This window comes from Trichosurus vulpecula, chromosome 9, assembly GCF_011100635.1.
Source record: "Trichosurus vulpecula isolate mTriVul1 chromosome 9, mTriVul1.pri, whole genome shotgun sequence".
Taxonomy (NCBI): Eukaryota; Metazoa; Chordata; class Mammalia; order Diprotodontia; family Phalangeridae; genus Trichosurus; species Trichosurus vulpecula.
In genome coordinates, this window is record NC_050581.1 from 154,212,848 (window position 1) to 154,231,790 (window position 18,943).

Here is an 18,943-nt window from a genome sequence, read left to right on the forward strand (position 1 = left end):
TTTATCTTACTGTATTTGGCCCAATGTTTTAGATTGTTGAGATCTTTTTAGATCCTAACCATCAAGCATGTTAGCTGTCCCTCCTAACTTTGAGTCATTTGCAGATTTGATAAGCACGTCATCTATGACTTCATTCCAGTCACTGATAAAATAGCATAGATCCAAGGACCAATCCCTGGCACATTTCACTAGAAAACTCCCTCCAAGGTCACGTGAATCTATTAATGACTACTCTTTGAGAGGTCACCCAATCAGTTCTGAATCCTCCTAACTGTTCTGTGCTGTCTAGCTCACAAAACCCTCCACTTTGTCTGAAGGACAGCTTAAGAGACTTTATCGAATGTCATCTAAAAATCTAATAAACTCTTAATAGAGCATCACTTTGATCTACCAGTTAAATATCCCTGCCAGAAAAGGTTAGTTTGGTATGACATTGGTATGACATTTTTTTTTAACAATGAAACTTTCTTGATATTCACATCCCTTCAGTAATCCATCCTATAATTTTACCAGGAATCTTTGGTCTACAATTGCAGACTCTACTCTCTGCCCTTTTCCGAAAATTGGGACATTTGCCTTTCTCTAATCTTTCAACAATTCCCCACCCCTTGCTCCCTAACACACATTCACAGCTGCTTAGAAACTGTATCTTTCAGAGAATGGAAACAGCTTTTTCCTGTACTTGGGATCTTATTCATTAAAGCCTGATGTCTTGAATTATTTGAGGACAGCTAGGTACTATCTTATTACCTCTCTATCATGGGTTTGAACTCCCTATTAAGCATTTCTATCTTATCCTTTCTAATCTATAAGTTATTCTCCTTGCTAGAAAAAACAGAAGCAAAATATGAGTTGAAGCTGCTTTTTAGATTTTTTAATAGCACCCATATGGCACTTATTAGCTACTTCTTTGCATTGCTGTCACTTGTGTATATGTAGGATATAGCTTTACATCTGTTGTACTGTCTAACCCTTTGGTGTTCCCATAGCAGATACACAATAAAAACCTATTGAATGAATGGCCAACCTGATGCCCCAGAGTTAGTTCCTGAAGTCTAGGAGACTACCCAAATTTTTGGAGAAAAGGGTAAGAAGCTATGATCTCAACCTTGACATGAACTCTTCCCTTCTCTCCACCTCTCCACACTTGCCTTCTACAAGGGGGATCTATTTCTTAGAGCAAGGACAACTGGAGATCACAAGGTATGAGGGACAGCTCAAGCCATGACTCCTTACAAACTTTTCCTCTGCCTGGAGTTGATAACCCAGGAGGAGGGGCTCTACTGTGAGCTAGAAATAAATTGGAGAGAAGGGGAGAATGAGGACTGAATTTAAGATTGGTTCTGGTCAGCTGTTGGGTCAGGAGAGCAAGCAGGCAAGTGATGCCCTAGAGATAGATGGCTTTTAGTGAGGTATGAGAATAGGAGAAGCTGCTCCTAATTGGGGAAGGGTGGTAGAAGGTTGTTTTTTGGGGTGGGGGCTGTTGTAAGGGTAGAAAGTTGGTAAGGCTATTGATGTTGTCAGGGGGATGGAGGGGCCCTGACTATTGGGGCTGGTTGTCTGAAGGGTGTCTTGCTGAGGAGGAAAACAATCCCTAGGTAGCGTCCTGGGTGTGTGGATGGTGCTGGGTTAGAGAAAGGGAAAGGGTAAGGGTAAAGCTCTTAGGCTGATCTAGTGTCTTTTCAGAACTTATTTCCTAGGTATTAGTAGAAGCCTTGGATGGACTCTTTCCCAGTATTGGCTATAGGGCAGTTTGGGGGTGGAGATAGATTCCCTCAGTGGAAATCCAAAGAAATGTGATTGCAGTAAGTTTCTTCAGTACAGTGTTGTCTGATAGCCAGGTAGGTGAAAAGTCTGTGGAGGAGTGAGGCCTTCCTCATGTCACTGAGGGACTCCCAAGCTCTTACGTAATTGCTTAGCTGGCTGTGGACTCTGCTCCCTGGAACAGAGTTCAGTTAGGTTGCATCTCTTTAGCTCTAATCCCGGGTTTCCTGGGCAGTTTGAACACAGCAGGGGGACAGGCGGACATGGAGTGAGTGGTCAGAACTGGATTAGTACTAAGGACCCCTACTAAGGGAGGACTGAACCAAGCATAGGCTTGGGACCTGGGAGGATCCAGATGTCTAGACCAGCTGTCTAAATTAGGAAATTTAATTCCTGACTTGGAAGCATCTGTTGCTAGTCAAGTAGCTAAGCAGTGAACCAAGTTATACGAATGTCAGGCTAAGGGAGGGAGGTGGAAGAGGGGTCTGGATGGTAGTAGATTGCTTCTCATTGGTTTTGTTGCTGTTATGCCATGAGGAAAACAAGTCCTAGCGCTTCCTCTGCTGGGAGAGGTTGTGAGGAAAAGTATGACTTGGTTGGAATGAGTGGCCTTTGTTTCCTTTTTAGGTCTGAACCAGTACAGCTGACCAGGATGGAATATGCAATGAAGTCCCTCAGCCTTCTTTCTCCCAAGTCTCTTTCTAGGTGAGGCTTGCCCCTATTCATCTTTACCAAATCAATTCCCTGAGCTATATGCTCACGAGAAGGCAAGAAGGTAAGTAGATCCTGCCCTCTGTCAACTTATTATGTTCTGATCCAAGCAAGGTGAAATTCACTGTGGAAGTCTTCCTGAAATAAGTCTGGTATAGAATGCAGAAGGAAGGGAGGCATCGTTTGACTGGGAAGAGAGTTAGGTGGTTAGAAGTTGGGAGAGAGTAAGTGAAGAAGAAGTTGGGAGTTATAGAAAGGACTCGTCCTTACTGTCCTATCTGGCTTTCCAGTTGGGTAGCAGTAAATACCTTCGTGGTGACACAGCAACTGTTGTCTGAAACGAGTTCCGTGACCAAAGCCCGACCCTACCGCGTGAGCAATGCCGATCGGAGTGTTCGGAAGGGGATCATGGCTGATAGTCTTTTAGACCTCAGCCACAAGGTGAGAGGCTATGTTAGATTGGCTAATCTTGTTATTTAGTTGCAACTAATTAGCTTCTGTATTTAGAATATTGTTTTTAGTGAGGCCGAGGTTCCAGGTTCTAGTTTACATCTCTATGCACAAGGCAAGAGCGACCTGTGCCTACCTGAAACTCAACCCACCCGGAGCTAAAGGTGAATTAAGATCTTTTGGGATCTGTTTCAGAACAGGAAGGAACCTTGGGTGGATCAATTTTAAACCAATCTCTGTATTTCTCAGTTAAAAAAAGAACAACAATAAAACTGAGCCCCATAGAAGGTAAGCGATATGTCAGAATTAATGGCTACTTTGCCAGGCCCTCTCATCTTGTGCTTCTAGGGTACTTTCCCTTCTCAATTTTATTTGTATTTGTTTGTTAATGTGTTAGAGCCCTCCCTGGAGAACAAAAGTTCCTTGAGGGCAGGGACTTTAAAAAAATCTTATTGATTGATAGCAATTCGGTTTTATGACACTTTCACTTCCACATTTATTCTTCTCTATATGGATTTTATCCCTTGTAAGAGAGATTAGAAAGAGAAGGGGAAGCAGCAATACAGCAAAACCAACAAACATATTAAGTATTTCACAATATGTACAATATTCTATACACATAACACCCTTCTCCCCTCCAACCTCCAAAGAGAGGTGCATTTTTCAACTCTTTAGAGCTAGCTTAATCATCATAGTTTCAAGGCCAAATTTTTTCTTTTCTTTTTTTCCCTTTTTCGCCACGTGCATATTTTCTTGCATCAGTTGCTAAGTCTTAGAGAGACCATTCTTGTTTTTATTAGACCTACTGCCTTGAACATTTACCTGTGCTTAAATGTTTGAATTGAATTTGTGACAGAGGAGAGACTAGTACTAGTCTCCTGATTTTCTGTTCTATAATAGTTTTTTAGGCAAACTATTGTTGACATATGGTCAAGTCCCTTCCACAATCACAGGAAGAGAGTCCTTTGGTCAAAGTTTGGTGTGGGGAAGAGCCTTGGAGATCCACTTTAGACCAGGAGTTCTTAACTTTTTTGTATGTCATAGACTCTTTAGGAAGTCTAGTGAAGCCTATGGATTCCTCAGAATAATGTTTTAAATGCATAATTACATGATTAAAGGGAAATTGAATATATTGAAATATGGTTATCAGAAAAATTTTTTAAAACTGTTTTTATTAAATCCTGTGTGAAGAATTTTGGCCTTTGACCCCCTAAATGGCTAGTTAGGTTGGGCGACCTTTTGAAATTTGTCAGTAATGACATCTAATAGTCTGAGCAGTGTCCCAAACTCTATATACATTACTTGCTCTTGGAGTACTTCTGGACTGATGGTAGACCCCATATGGGAATTATCTTAGTCTAGTTTTCTGGTGATGAAAGAAAATTACATGGAATAAATATTAAGTATATTTTAGACTAGGTGTCAAGGGACAAGTTCTGGTCCTGACTTTGCTGTAATCACCAGTTGTGACTCTGGGCAAGTAGCTCAAGCTCTGTGTACTTTTCATATCCTCATCTGTAAAACGAGGATAGAATTGGATTATATCCAAAGTCTCTTCTAGCTCTGTAGCCTTATGTTCAAGGACACAATTTCCAGCCAACTGGACTAAGGAGGAGGTACGTTTTAACTTCCCCAAAGAATGGTACTTTGTGTAAACTTTGGTTGTATCATGGTCCTCCGCTCTTTGTATCCTTGTGATACTTTTCATCCTTAGAGATGTTAACTGGCTTAATTTCCACTTAATATCCATCCTGTAGAAGGATAGATTTCCAGGGTTGGGAAGAACTGAGGCCTGACTATCCTTATTAGGAAAGGATTGTCAGCTTAAAGCTGGAAAGAAAACTTAGAGGTCATCTAGTCCAAGCCCCTCACTTCCTAGTGGAGAAAGCTGAGGCCCAGAGAAGGAAGTGAGTTTTTAATCCCATCTGGTCTTGGATAAACCTCAGTTGCTGAAGTTGGACTGTATATCCTAAGGTCTCTTCCAGCTTTAGATCTATGATCCTAAGTCAAGGTAAGATCTGAACCCAGTTGATGACTCTAAAATCAACTCTCTTTGTAGTACACTACGTTGCCTCTTGGCTTTGAAGAAGACATGACAAATGCCACTGTAGGGGCTGGAATTCCCCTGGCTGGGGAACCTTGTACCTCCCCAATAACTGTGGGGTATTCTTTTGATACCAAAGGAAGAGGCCAAGGAGCTCCAGATTGATTATTGGTAGTAGTTTAATAAATCATCATGAATACTTACAAAACAGGGGCAATCTTTGGTATGGGGCAGCAGCTAGACAGTTCAGTGGATCCCTGCAAAAGAACCCCCCAAAATTCCGTGGTAATTCTAGAGAACAGACAAGGGGAGGAGGAGCTAGAGAGTGCATCACTACTGATTGGTGGATATTTTGGGTTTTCTGCTTAGTAATGAGCTTGGGCATTAAGCCAATGTTATGCCCAAACATAAGTTTGTGTCATGTACCAGTCACATATGGGTCATGATATTCTTGTTATGGCTTTCATAGGTCATAGTGTCTTAAGTTATGAATCATAACTTAACATAGACAGTGGTCTAAGTTATGATTCAATACCTAAGTTGTGATTTTTACCAGGTCACCATGTCTGGTCTTCCACCTTTCACAGAGTTTAAGTTTTATGGCTTTTCACTTCCTACTGTATTTTATGGCTTTCCCCCAATAGGAAACCCTACAACTACATTATTCCTTTTCCCCTATCTTCTCCAGAGCATTCTTATATATCCTCCTTCATCCTCATTTTGTAAAATTTAGATATAAATAAAAGTAAGATGAATAAGGCCAATAATCATGCTTCTTGCCTTCCTCTTAAAGGGAGAGGACAAGGCAGAATAATTATCTCCCCACCCCCACCCCCCCAACCCCACCCCAGACAACCACATTTAGTGAAGTCAATCAAGAGTTAAGGTCCTTTTCTCATCAGAGCTTCTTAGACTACAAAGGAGACTTGGGAAGTCTGGCTCTCTTCTAGTTGTCTAACACTGTTTGATCGGTTACCTTCCCTCAGGCTTCACTTGGAGCCTGTATGCACCACATTCTTTTATTTTTTTAATTAAGATTTTTTATTTTTACTTTATAACTTTCAGTTCCGTGACTTTCTTGCACCACTGTGATCTTTCTTTCTTTCTTTTTTTCTGGAGGTAGGAAGGCAAGGCAATTGGGGTTAAGTGACTTACCCAAAGTCACACAGTTAATAAGTGTGTCAAGTGTTTGAGGCTGAATTTGAACTCAGGTCCTCCTGACTCCAGTGCAGGTGCTCTACTCACTGCGCCACCTAGCAGCCCCTGTACCACGTTCTTAATGTGATTCCAGCAAGTACTGTTTTTGTTTGGGAAATCCCAAAGTCCCATACCAAAACATACTTAGAGTTACTTGTGGTTCTGAGAGACTAAGTGACATTCACTGTTAGCATGAGTTAGAGACAATATTTGAACCCACATCTTCTGGACTACAGGGAGAAGCCAAGATAAGTATCCTGTCACAAATTGGGACATATGGCAAAAGAAGTGATGACTGACTACTTGGTTTTCTTTTTCCATATCTAATAAGAATGTTAAAAAAAAAAACCCAGATTTGAACCTCTTGGTATAGGGACAAGAACCCTACACATAATGCCCCCAATTTTGACAGGATCAACAACTATTACATAATAAGACCAGCTCAAATCATATTTGATATACTCTGCTTAAGAAGGCAGAAGCTTGTGATATGTCTTGGATCACAATAGCAATAATAATAATAACAATTTACATAGCACTTTAAGGTTTGCAAAGTGTTTTATATAATCTCATTTTATTCTCATACCTTGAGAGGTAGGTGCCATTATGATCCCCATTTTACAGATGAAGAAACTGAGGCAGATAATAGTTAATCAAATTCCCCAGGGTCACACAGCTAGTATGTGTCATAGATTGTGAACTTGAGTCCTCTTGACTCAAGGCCCAGCACTCATCCACTGTACCATCTGCCTCTAGAAAAATTATGAAGAATTCCAGTGGTGAGCTGAAGACAGTTGGGGTTTAGCTTCTAAATTTCATTTTTTTCCTTAGCAACCCTCCTAAATGCTGCTTGCAGAGCCAGTGTGAATTCCGGAAACAAGTGGAAGTGGATTTGTTTCTCTATATGCTACTTTTTATCTATCCTGTCTCCTGTTTTTCAAAATTGCCATCATGGTTACTTTCAGTCTTCTATTACTTCTGCATGCACATCAAACACATCCCCCCTCCCCCCACCCCATCTAGAGTAAATACTGGCAACGTTGTGAATAGAATTCGTACTGATTCACTTCCTAGTGAAAGAAACATTGTCTACACTATTGAATCTGGTAACTGTTCCAATACTTAAGTTACAAGTGGCCAGACTTGTTACAATGAAGACAGTAAAAGCATTGGACTTGGAGTTGGGAGATCGATCTTGGTTCTATCCCATTTCTACCTTTAACTTGCTCTGTAGCCTTGGAAAAATCTATTCCTCTTCCTCCCTTTAAGGAGCTGGTCTAGCTTATCTCTCTAGTGCAAATATGTGGCAGCCAGAGGTATTTAAGACCCTTATTGTGTGAAATGACTGCCATATCAAGTTACCTCCTGCCCAGTCTTTCCATTAGACTAGAGTTAAAATGGTACAAGAATCTACCACAAGGTAAAGGTGAGGAAGAATACCCAGTAGACTAAAAGGCAAACACTGTTTCTGTCACCCCCCCCCTCCCCTTTTTGGCAGCTACTAAACATATATGGTTTCATAAATGAATAAATTTTGCTAAAGGAAAAATGCTAACATGTAGAATTTTTATAAGGAGCTTCATTCATAAATTCAGATTTCATACATTTGTATTTTCAAAAATAGCATGAATAAACATGGAAAGTATATCCAAGTTAGTACTTTTAAGATAAAGAACTCTTCCTCTCTTGGCTACAAAATTATCTTAAAACCTAGGTGGGATTTCAAACATTCTAAAATATTGCCTTAGATGGGTGGGGTAGGGACTTATGTATCATTCTTTGAAGCCTTAGCTAGCAAACAGTGTTATGGGCAATACTGTTTTCTATGTGTACTTGTTTCAATACTTTTTTCTATGATACAGTAGTTTCATGTCTCATACCAGCCCATAGTCAACAGTTTATTTTGTGGTTTTTTGGACAACTATATAGTTTATAGATGATAATAACAGCTAGCATTTGCATAGTGCTTACTCTCTGCCAAACTAAATGATTTACAAATATTATCTCATTCAAACCTCATTACAACCTTGAGAAGTAGGTGCTATTATTATCCACACTTTACTGAAGGAACTGAGGCAAACTGTGGTTAATCGACTTACCCATAGTCACATAGCTAGTAAGTGTCTGAGGCTGGCTATGAACTCAAGTTTCCTGACTCCAGGACCAGTGCTCTATGCACTGTGCCACTTAGCTGATGGAAAGCTTTAGAGCTGAGAAAGATCTGAGGGACCACTTAGGGACTACCACTTCTCGCCTTTATACACATCCCCCACCCCCAGCACTTAGCACTTCTGCTGAACTGAATCTCAGTTTAGTTTTTACCTTGATTTCTGTTGAGGATGGGAAAGGAAGCAGGGGAAAAGAAGAGGAGGAAGGTCTGGTCATAATTATGTCTCTCTTTCCTTAGGTACAAGAAGCTCTGTCTGTGGTAGACACCTTTTCCCTGGCTCTAGAAGAAGATGGTACTATCATAGAAACAGAGGAATATTTCCAGACACTGAATGAAAACACAGTTCTCATGGTCCTAGAGAAGGGGCAGAAATGGCGACCAGAATCCAACCAGGTAAACCAAGCCAGGGGGACACGAGGGGAAAGAGAAGATAAAACTCTAGTGGTGGCAGACGCTGTCTGCTAAGTGCTGTTATCCATTTCTTAACTAACCAGCCTACCTCCTGTGACCTGTAATGCTCATTTTAGGGGTCTGGATATCAGCTCTCACTCTCTCAAAAGCCCTCTCAGAGGATGGATGTGGCCTCTGTGACCTTTGACTTATACAAAGCAAGGCCGGATGACTTCATTGGCTGCCTGAATGTAAAAGCAACACTGTATGGCAACTATACACTGTCCTATGATCTGCACTGCTATGCAGCCAAGCGCATCATGAAGTGAGTAGCTTTGGCGAAGGCAGCTCAGCTTCCCAGGCACATTCATCTACTTCGAAACTCTGTTTTTACTTAGCTCAATGAATATTTGCACAGCTAATGTGAACAGAGCACTGTCTTGGATGTTGAGATACAAAAGCATAAGATACGATCCTTGATCTCAATGTCCGGCCAAGTTGTTCCTCAGACATGGTGTCATATCTCCTCCCTTGGCCCAGGTGCAATGCATGCCTTCCTCACCATCTCCTTAGAATACCTTGCTTCCTTTAAGGCTCAGTTCAGGAGGTAATTTCTATATGAGGTCCTTCCTGATCTCTTTCCAGCCCAATTATCTCCCCTTCCTGATTGTTGTTGTTGTTCAGGGATTTCAGTAGTGTCCAATTCCTCATAATCCCATTTGGAGTTTTCTTGGCAAAGATACTGGGACAGTTTGCCATTTCCTTCTCCAACTCATTTTACAGATAAGGAAACTGAGGCAAACAGGGTTAAGTGACTTGCCCAGGGTCACACAACTAGGAAGTATCTGAGGCCAGATTTGAACTCAGGAAGATGAGTCTTCCTGATTACAGACCTGGCACTCTATTTGCTGTGCCACCTAGTTGCTCCTTCCTGATATTACTTTGCATTTTTCTACCTGTATACATGTAAGTAGCTAAGTGGTGCAGTGAATAGAGTGCTGGACAAGGAGTCAGAAAGACTGCAGTTCAAATCCTTCCTCAGAGTCTGCTGGTGTGACCCTGGGAATGTCACTTAACTTCTTAGCTTCAGTTTTCACATCTGTAAAATGGGGTAATAACAACACCTACCTCATAGGTAGTTAGGATCATAACATATGTAAAGTATTTACAAATCCTAAAGTACTCTATATGCACTAGCTATGATGTTGCTGCTGCCAGTAATAATGATGATGGTGATGTTGTGTTGTAGCCATCTAGTAAAACTAATCAATAGCGCATTAAGTGCCTACTATAATTTCCTTGAAGTTAGGGAATATTTAGTCTCTGTATCCCTAGTGTCTTAGACTCAGTAGCTATTTAATAAAATGTTTTGAAAGAGTTTTACATTCTAGTTGAAGAGACATGATGTTAATTTTCTCTGTTTGAGTACAACTACAGGCCATGTGGGTGATTACGGCAGCAGGTGTCTTAGATTAGTGGTGTCCAACTCAAATAGAAATGGGGATGACTTCTCCCATAGATAAGGATCCTTGCAGGCAGCACATTGACTTAGTTTTAAAATGTAATGTCAACTTCTTATTGTGTTTTTTAGTCATTTTGTTAAATACTAACCAAACGTTTTAATCTGCAACCCGAAGTGTTGGCCTGCTGGCCGTATGCTTGATCATGCCTTAGATCATAGAGGGAGAGCTTCCTACAAGCTGGGGAGATGGAAGAAGGCTGTCCTAGATAAGGTGCTATTTAAGCTGAGCCTTAAACAGGAGTTAGATAGATAAAATGAAAGGGGGAGGGGGACCATGAGGAGTCTCCCCAAACTTAAGAGGTCTTCATCACGACAGATTTATGAATTTACCTGAGGAAGGGCAGGAACAGGCCAAGGTGCATGACTGAGTATAAAGCTGTCCAGGAAGTTGTCCTAAGCCTGGGTATTTGACTGGCAAAAATGATCTAGTACCAGCAAAGCCCAAAGAATGGGCTTACTTCACTCATATACATACTGGCATTGTATCTAGAATAAGGATACATGTTAGTGGTTCTGGTTCACTTGAAAGAGCTTCCCTTGTTTCCCTTTCCCCCATGGAGATGATGCTTTCATGAACATATAGTATAGACCCATCAAATCTGAGGAGGCATCAGGCCCTCTCCTCTATGAGGCAGCCTTATGTTTGCTGGGGATTACTAGAAACCACATCACCAGTACAAAGTCTTCAATTATGCATGAAACAAAAATCATTAGCTGCCTACACAGGAGCAGGGCTCCTGTCCATCAGCACCCCCTAACTCCCAGTGGCTTTTACTTCTTTCTGCTCCACAGCCTGAGATATTCCTCCTTGAAATTCTGGCTGCTCCCTCAACCCTACCTCCTCCCTTGTATATAGGTCTGGGGATAGCTTACTTTAAAAGCCGTGCATTTTCTTATTCTCTTCTTCCCACAATAGCCCAGCTGACCCCTTGACTTCTATAAGCTTTGCAGAAGTCACTTATCTTGGTCATTATTCCAGAATGTGAAGGATGTCAATTGAAAGTTTTCCCTTGTGCCCAGGCCAAGGGCATATTGTATATTGCCTTGCTGAAAAGGTGGTAACCACGAAGAGCATAAAGTCTGGAGCCCCAAAGCCTGGACTCAAATTTGCTATGATAAAAGCTCACCTTACGCTGGATATTGGTATGCCACTAATGCCTGAAGATTTCCCTCTGTCCAGGGCAGGCATTCTTAATGTGTGTGTGTGTGTGTGTGTGCGCGCGCGCGTGTGTGTGATAGACCATTTGGTGAAGCCTAGGGACCCTTTTTTAGAATAATGTTTTTAAGTGAATAACATTCACTTATACACAATACAAGATTACAAGAAAATGAATCATATTGAAATAGCTATTCAAATACTAAACAAAACTTCATGGATCCCAGGTTAAGAATACCTGGTTTAGGGAGGCCTAGGAGGAAAAGATTTAATGTAGCTCAGGTGGAGATTGGAAACAGTCAGTCAGCAAACATTTATTAAATGCTCACTATGTGCCAGGAAATATGGAAAATGCTGGAGATACAAAGAAAGGCAAAACCAATTCCTGTCCTCATGGACCTTACATGCTAATGTGGGAGACAGCATACAAACAACCATGTACATACAAAATAAATTGGAAGTCATCTCAGAGGGAAGGCACTGGCATTAAGGGGGACATGGAAAGGTTTCTTGCAGAAGATGAGATTGCAGCTGAAGCTCAAAGGAATGGAGGAGGCAAAGATGAGGAAGAAGAACATTCCAAGCATGGAAGACTGCCAGTGAAAATTCAGGGAATTGGGAATGAAGTATCTTATGCAAGACACAGAGAGGAAGCCAGTGTCACTGGATCTCAGAGTGTGTGGAGGGGGGTAAGGCTGGAAAGGTAGCACAGGGCCAGGTTATGAATAGTTTTGAAAGCCAGAAAATTTTGTATTTTATCCTGGATGTAATAGGTAACCACTGCAATTTATTGGGTGTTGGGAGTGGGGTGGGTCAGGGAATGGGAATGGTCTGTGAGAAATAGACCTGTATTTGAAGATCAGTCTGACAGCTGAGTGGAAGACAGACTGGAGTGGGGAGAGGCATGTGGCAAGTAGACCAACCAGCAGGCTATCGTAGTAGTCTAAGCATGAGGTGATAAGTACTGTACCAGGGTAGTTGCAGTGTCAGAGGAGAGAAGAGGATATGTAGAAGAAATACTGTGAAAGTACAATCAACAGGATGTGGCAATGTACTGGATGGCCGTGGAGGAGGGTGGTGGTGAGAGAATACAGAGTTGAGGATGACATCTAGGTTTTGAGCCTGGGTCACAGGGAGGGTGGTGGTCTCCTGGATGGTAATATGGAAGTGTGGAAGAGGGAAGGGTTGGAAGGCAAAGATGATGAGTTCAGTTTTGGACATATTGAGGTTAAGATGTCTGACACAGGATATCCCGTTCAAGATGTTCAATCTTGGGGATGCAAGACTGGAGGTCAGAAGGGAGGTTAGGGCTAGATCAATAGCTCTCAGACATGCTCTGAAGTGTTTTCCCTCCTTCCAGCACTGCCTTTCAAGTGACTAAATGTCTTTTCCCACCTTCCTCCTCCCTACCCCCTCTATGCAGGGAAGCTCTCCGATATGCACTCTTCAGCATGCAGGCCACTGGTCATGTCCTTCTGGGGACGTCCAGCTTGATGCTACGTCTCCTTGAAGACACAGAGAAGCCACAGTCCCTGGAGGGGGGCATACTACCTCTCCCAACAAACCTCATAATCCCTTCCCTTATGAAAGTGCTACAGTGAAGCCTCAGGCCCAACATTGAACTGCAGAGACCCAGAGTGCTTATGACTGCCTGGGAGTATTTTCACCAGGATTTCTGCCAGTCTTCTATCAAGTCTTTCCACCCTCCCGCCATTATACCACAAAGTCAGAGGAAGAATAGAAGCAATGGATGTAGACTGAAGGGGAAGCTGTGGACTTTCTTGTTCCCTTTTCCCCCATCTCTGCCCCCAAAGAGTCTGGCCAACCCCTTACCTGCTCAGAGTGACCTATGCTGTAAGTCATAGAACTCTGGGATCCATGATCACTGTAACACATGTCCCTGAAGATGCATTTCCCTATTCTTGCCTCACTCCAGCATCGCCTTGTGTTGTTATAAATTATACCCACTATGGTGGGATACATTTGTAATATGTAAATTATGGAAATTATGGCTTCCTTGTCTCTTTTTCTTACCAACTCTGTGCCTGTGTATGGATCTACAGGATTGGGTGACTATGTGAGCAGAGACCCATAGGCTGTGAATTCGACAGCTCCAACAAATTGGAACCACTCCCTGCAGCCACTGGAATGAGAGCTTTTGGAATTTGAGGAGTTTGAAAAAGAGGAGACTGGATCATCCTCTTCCCATTTCAATTCCTTCATGTGGTGGCAAATGCTTATGCAATGTGTACTTAGGTGTTAAGCTAAGCAACCTCATTAGGAATGGGGGAAAAGAGGAGCCCACCCACAAAACAAGTGTTTCAAAGCAAGTTCATGAAAGTTCTTTGTGGCTAGATGGAGAAAGGAGTAGGATGCTATGGGGCTCATCATCTGTGTCCAGATTGGGGTGACAGTGTGACTGCTCTCCAGGTTGAGGTGGTATGAAGGTATCAAGGAAAGCGCCCCAGACTTGTATGAACTGATGCAGAGTGAATTGAGCAGAATCAGGAGAACAATTGATACAATAACAGTAATATTTAAAAAAGAAACAAATTTGAAAAATTTGGGAACTCTGATCAACACAATGACCAACCACAATTCCAGAACACTCAAGGTGAATCATGCTGCTCACGTCTGGGTAGGGAGCAGTGGACTTAGGATGCAGACTGAGACATATATACATTTTTCTTTTTGAGCATGGCCAATGCATGAATTTATTTTCTTTGGTTCTACACATATTTGTGGCAGATCTTGTTTTTCTTGTTTTCTTCTTTGGAATGGAGGTGGGAGGGAGAGGATGCAGATCTGAAAATAAAATAAAATTTAGAGTTTTGTTTAAATACTTGGCATAAAAAATGCTTCTTAGCTTTCCTTTTTTTTTAATGGGGAAACATTCTATCTTATGTGGTTGTGGTTTGTCTTTCATTCTTTTTTTTTTTAAGAAATAATGTATAATTTATTTACATACTTAAAAAAAGGCTGTAGAAAATGGACATTCAGTTCCATATTTAAAATACCCCTTTTTGTGTTCTGTTGTTCAGCGTTCAAATTCTAAATTAGACCATTCCTCTCCCAATACTTTGGATCTTAGCTCCAACAAGCCTCAAGGTAACATGGAAGTTATTGATTTGCTTCCTGAGTCAGGGAAATCTGTACTTTCTATGAAAAAGGATCATGTGAATCAAGTCTAGAACTTCAGGATATGCAGGATATGGCATTTTCTTTTTTTCTTAATAAAGAGTCTGGATCCCTATTATGTCACTATCACTGAGTCTGAAGAGTTTTGGGTCTTGATATTGATAGATGGGGTACATGATGGAGTCTGAATCCTGAGAGTGTCATAGACCTAGGGCATGGCCTATTTCATGAACAGCCACCAGGAAGAGGTTGATTCCCTCTTCAGAATTTGACCAATCTTCATCATTGTCAAAGCAGACAGTTCCTTGGTAGACAGGATGTGGGGCAAAAGCATGAGCTAGGATTTCTCCTTTTCCATCAAAGGGGAAGTTATCTATATGATCTCCATAAAGGAAAGCAAACTCAATGTCAGAATCTTACATACACTCTTCGGAACTTCAGGGGTATCACATTGCTCCAGACTTCTGCTGCCTTCCACAATATCCTTTGAACTGTCCTAGGACTCATGCCTCTTGGATAGTTGATGACACTGTAGGTTATGGGGTTATTTTTAATTTTGGGCTTCCCAGGAAAAAATGAGTAGTCAGCAATATCTCAGACCCCACATCGAGGCTGCCTTATGATGGCCTTTGTGGGCTCATCCAACCAGCCGGTTTCTTCCAGCCTGAAGAAATGCTGCAAGAATCGCAATTGATCCTCCAGAGTAGAGTACAAGAATTCTTTTTTGGTGAAGAAGAATTGATGGAAGTAATCCTTAAAGAAGTCCAAATTATCAAGGATATCTTTGGGGATAACTGGTAAGGACAAACAGCAGGGCAGGCAAAAGGCAAAAATGAGAAGAGTAGACAGCATGATTAAAGTTCAGGCTCTACTGGAAGCTATGCTGTCTTCAGGGAGATGATGGCACATCTTGCATCGAATTGCATTGGAGTGAGGGAGGGCTGTGCAAAGTCACCAGCCTCGCTTTCTCCTCCCAAGCCATCTTGGTCCGGTGGCCAGATATAGATCACGATGACTGGAGATGGCCCTGAATGAAGTGGGAGACTTTGGCCTTTTTAAGCTAAAGTCTTTTTGAGTTCTCACTTTGAGTGAGGCAACACCTATTCAGTGAATAGACTTGTTAAAGAAGTGAGTCAATGGATGGCTCCTTTAATAAAAAAAAAATCAATCTTAGATGTATTAGAGATACACCTAGGAGGAGAGTGGTAGGCAAAAATTTCTAGGAAGGGTAATAGATAGGGAATAAGGTACTATGCTATATGCTAAACTTTGTTTCCAAAACTATACTTTGGAATCTTTGAGTGACCCTGGAAATGACCCTTGATTTAGCCAAAATCATCTAAGAAGGAAGGTAAGGTGGCTCTCATCCATGCCCTTGGGGACTTTGGGTCTCTGTAGCCCCACCTGGATACTTTCAGGTTATTGTTGGGCAAAAAGTAGATTTTATTGACTGATTTTAGGAAGAAATCAAAAGGCAAGGGACAATTACTGTAAGAGATATGCAAACTAGCTGGCTAGAGGTAGGAGAATGGCTTTGGTTTGCCCTCCTGTGATTAATCAAAGGCCTTATAGAAGTGCTTATTGTATTCCTTCCCACATGCACCTTAGGGTGTTAACATGTGAAATGCTAATTCAGATATACACAAATTCTAACGAGGGAGAAAAGCCTTACTTATTAATAGGTCTATGGATAAATGTGTATGTGTATCACACATGCACATATTCTATAGGGAAAGGATTGGGACTGGTTCTGTGATTATTATTATATATTTCCCTGTATATCATCATCTATATTATATATATCACTATCTGTATCTGTATCATTAGCATAGAAAATTCTACTAATGCAAGCTAGAATTTTCTATGCAATTTATAGTCTCAGTTGCCTAGAGCAGGGAGAGCCAGTACATGTCAGCAGGGGATCTAAACCCAGTCTTCCTGGCTTTGAGGCTGATTTTCTGTTCTAGTTTGCTACCTCTATTCTATAATAAGCAGTGTTGATTTGATTTGTTTATATTCATCAGGAGGAGAAAGAATAGCATTTACAGTTAGAAAATTTCAAGAACAAAAGCATATCTTTGTATACTCAATAAAGAGTACAGGACTACAGGAACCTTATGTAATGGTCTGGTTGCAGCAATTAAAGTTTGGCCCTGCCACACCTCATGAATTAAATGGTTTTAGGACAGATTATTTGGCAGCTAAGTGGTACAGCAAATGGAGCACTGGGCTTGGAATCAAGAAGATTATTTTCATGAGTTCAAATCCAGCCTCAGACACTTACTAGCTGTGTGACCCTGGGCAAGTCACTTAACCATGTATACCTCAGTTCCTCATCTATAAAATGAGCTGGAGAAGTAAATGGCAAAACCACTCCAGCATCTTTGCCAAGAAAACCTGCAATGGGGTCACCAAGTGTTGAACACAAGTGAAAAATGACTGAATAAAATAAATAAATACAAAATATATACAAAGTGTAGGTAAACCAGCACAAGGTAATTGTGGTATACTAACAGCTGGGGTGGAGGAATCTGAACCACATGTGCAAATACATGGAGAGATAAAGGGAACAGTATGTGTGAGAAAGTGCATAGTTATTAATAATACCAAGCCACCTGGGAAAACATGGAGTGTCCAGAGAAAATCTCATAGAAGTCAGTTTTGCCCTGGGATTCGAAGATAGAACTTGGATGGGGGTGGGAGGGGTGGGGAGTAGGGCAGGGAAGGGAAGATCAATTTGTTAAGAGCAGTGGGCATCTAAGCCAGGAGGGGAAAGTCCTGTCACAATTTAATTATTTCTGTAGTGGAGGCGATTTCCTGTTCCACTTTCATGCTGTGGTAATAGCTGAATGAGATGAGTGCTTTTAGTTCCAGAAGTTTGCCAGGAGTGAGTAAGTAGCCTCACTCTGATGACTGCTCTTAATATGAATCTATTCCCTATACTGTTGTTGCAAACACAGACATCTTTCCACTCTAAAATAAAATTTTATTTGCATCATTGTCACTTACCACTTGAAAGAGAAAAGCAGTCAAACCAAACAGCCAACAAACATACTGATCGTATCTGACAACATATAGCCTGTTCTGCATCAGTAGAATGCCCCATATCCCTGGAAAGAGAAGCTATGCTTCTTCATCAGTCCTCTGGGGCTGCAATGGTCACTATATTGATCAGGTCTCTGATCTTTCAATGTTTTCCTTTATGCTTTTGTGGTCAATGTGCAAATTCTCTTGTTTGTTTTTTTTTTTTTTCACTTCTGTTTGCATCGCTTCATAAGTCTTGCCAAACTTCTTGGAATTCTTAATTCATTATTTATTACAACACAATACCATTCCATACTACAGCATGCTTAGCCATTTCCCACTTGATGGGTATCTACTTTTGTTTCCATTTTTTATTTCCGCAGAAGTGGCTACTATATTTTTTGGCACCTATGTGACATTTCCCCCTCATAGATCTTGTCCTTGGAGGCATATATCCCCAGGTCAGAATATACTTTCCACCTCTTTCTATTCCCTTCTATTTCTTGCCCCCTTACCTTCCCACTAAGTACCAGTTTAGGTACTTATTGTTTTTCATGCTATAGATACAAACTAGTGTTAGAATGGAAAGGACACTAGACTTTGGAATCAAAACCCAGGTTCTGTCATTTACTAGCCCTGTGACAGTGGGCAACCTCTTCATCACAATCTCTTCATCAATGCTACACAGATTTGTCATGAAGGATGAATTAAGAATGTATGTAAATGATTGTGCTATAAAAAGAGTCAAGCAGGATGATTTCAGAAAAACCTGGAAAAACTGACATGAACTGATGCAAAGTGAAGTGAGCAGAACCAGGAGAATGTTGTACACAGTAACAGCAATATTATACAATGAAGAACTATGAATGACTTAGCTATTCTCAGCAATACAACCATCTAAGACAAAAGACTAACGATGAAGCATACTATCCACTCCAGAGAAAGAACTGATATTGTTTGAATATAGAGAGAAGCGTGCTATTTTTCACTTTCTTTCTTTCATTCTTTTTCTTTTATTTGAGTCTTCTTGTACAAAATAACTAATATGGAAATATTTTACATGATTGCACATGTACAACCTATATCTGATTGCTTACTGTCTCAGCAAGGGGAGGAAAGGAATTTAGAACTCAAAATAATTTTAAAAAACAAATGCAAAAAATTGTTTTAATATGTAATTGGGGGAAAATAAAATATTGCATATTAATAAATCTCAGCTAAAGTCTAAATAAAAGAATCTGTGTACAATGCTATATGAATGTGAACAGTGATGTTCCTGAAGTATATGTAAATAATCAAAAATAGATTTGAATTGCATAGGGTGGGAAGATATTGGCTATCTAAAGTAGACACACTAAATGTTTTAGTAAAGAAGAA

General features: G+C 40.9%; 1 protein-coding gene and 1 pseudogene across 1 annotated transcript; one reads left to right on the top strand and one right to left on the bottom strand.

The window, feature by feature from the left end:
- Positions 1-1,974: 1,974 nt before the first annotated feature.
- Positions 1,975-14,260, top strand: CIDEC (cell death inducing DFFA like effector c). The gene is made up of 6 exons (XM_036738647.1): positions 1,975-2,032; positions 2,392-2,469; positions 2,766-2,916; positions 8,574-8,729; positions 8,864-9,051; positions 12,828-14,260. Exons 1-6 carry the CDS (start codon positions 2,028-2,030, stop codon positions 13,003-13,005), a joined length of 756 nt encoding a protein of 251 aa, XP_036594542.1. The 5' UTR covers positions 1,975-2,027; the 3' UTR covers positions 13,006-14,260.
- Positions 14,261-14,547: 287 nt separating this feature from the next.
- On the bottom strand, positions 14,548-15,394 carry LOC118831341 (annotated as a pseudogene).
- Positions 15,395-18,943: the final 3,549 nt, after the last annotated feature.

What these genes read in the sequence shown, in the direction of transcription:
- CIDEC (XM_036738647.1), top strand. An exon ending in GGCGACCAGAATCCAACCAG is followed by an intron (nt 8,730 to 8,863) that starts GTAAACCAAGCC and finishes TGCTCATTTTAG; the next exon opens with GGGTCTGGATATCAGCTCTC. An exon ending in GCAGCCAAGCGCATCATGAA is followed by an intron (nt 9,052 to 12,827) that starts GTGAGTAGCTTT and finishes CCCTCTATGCAG; the next exon opens with GGAAGCTCTCCGATATGCAC.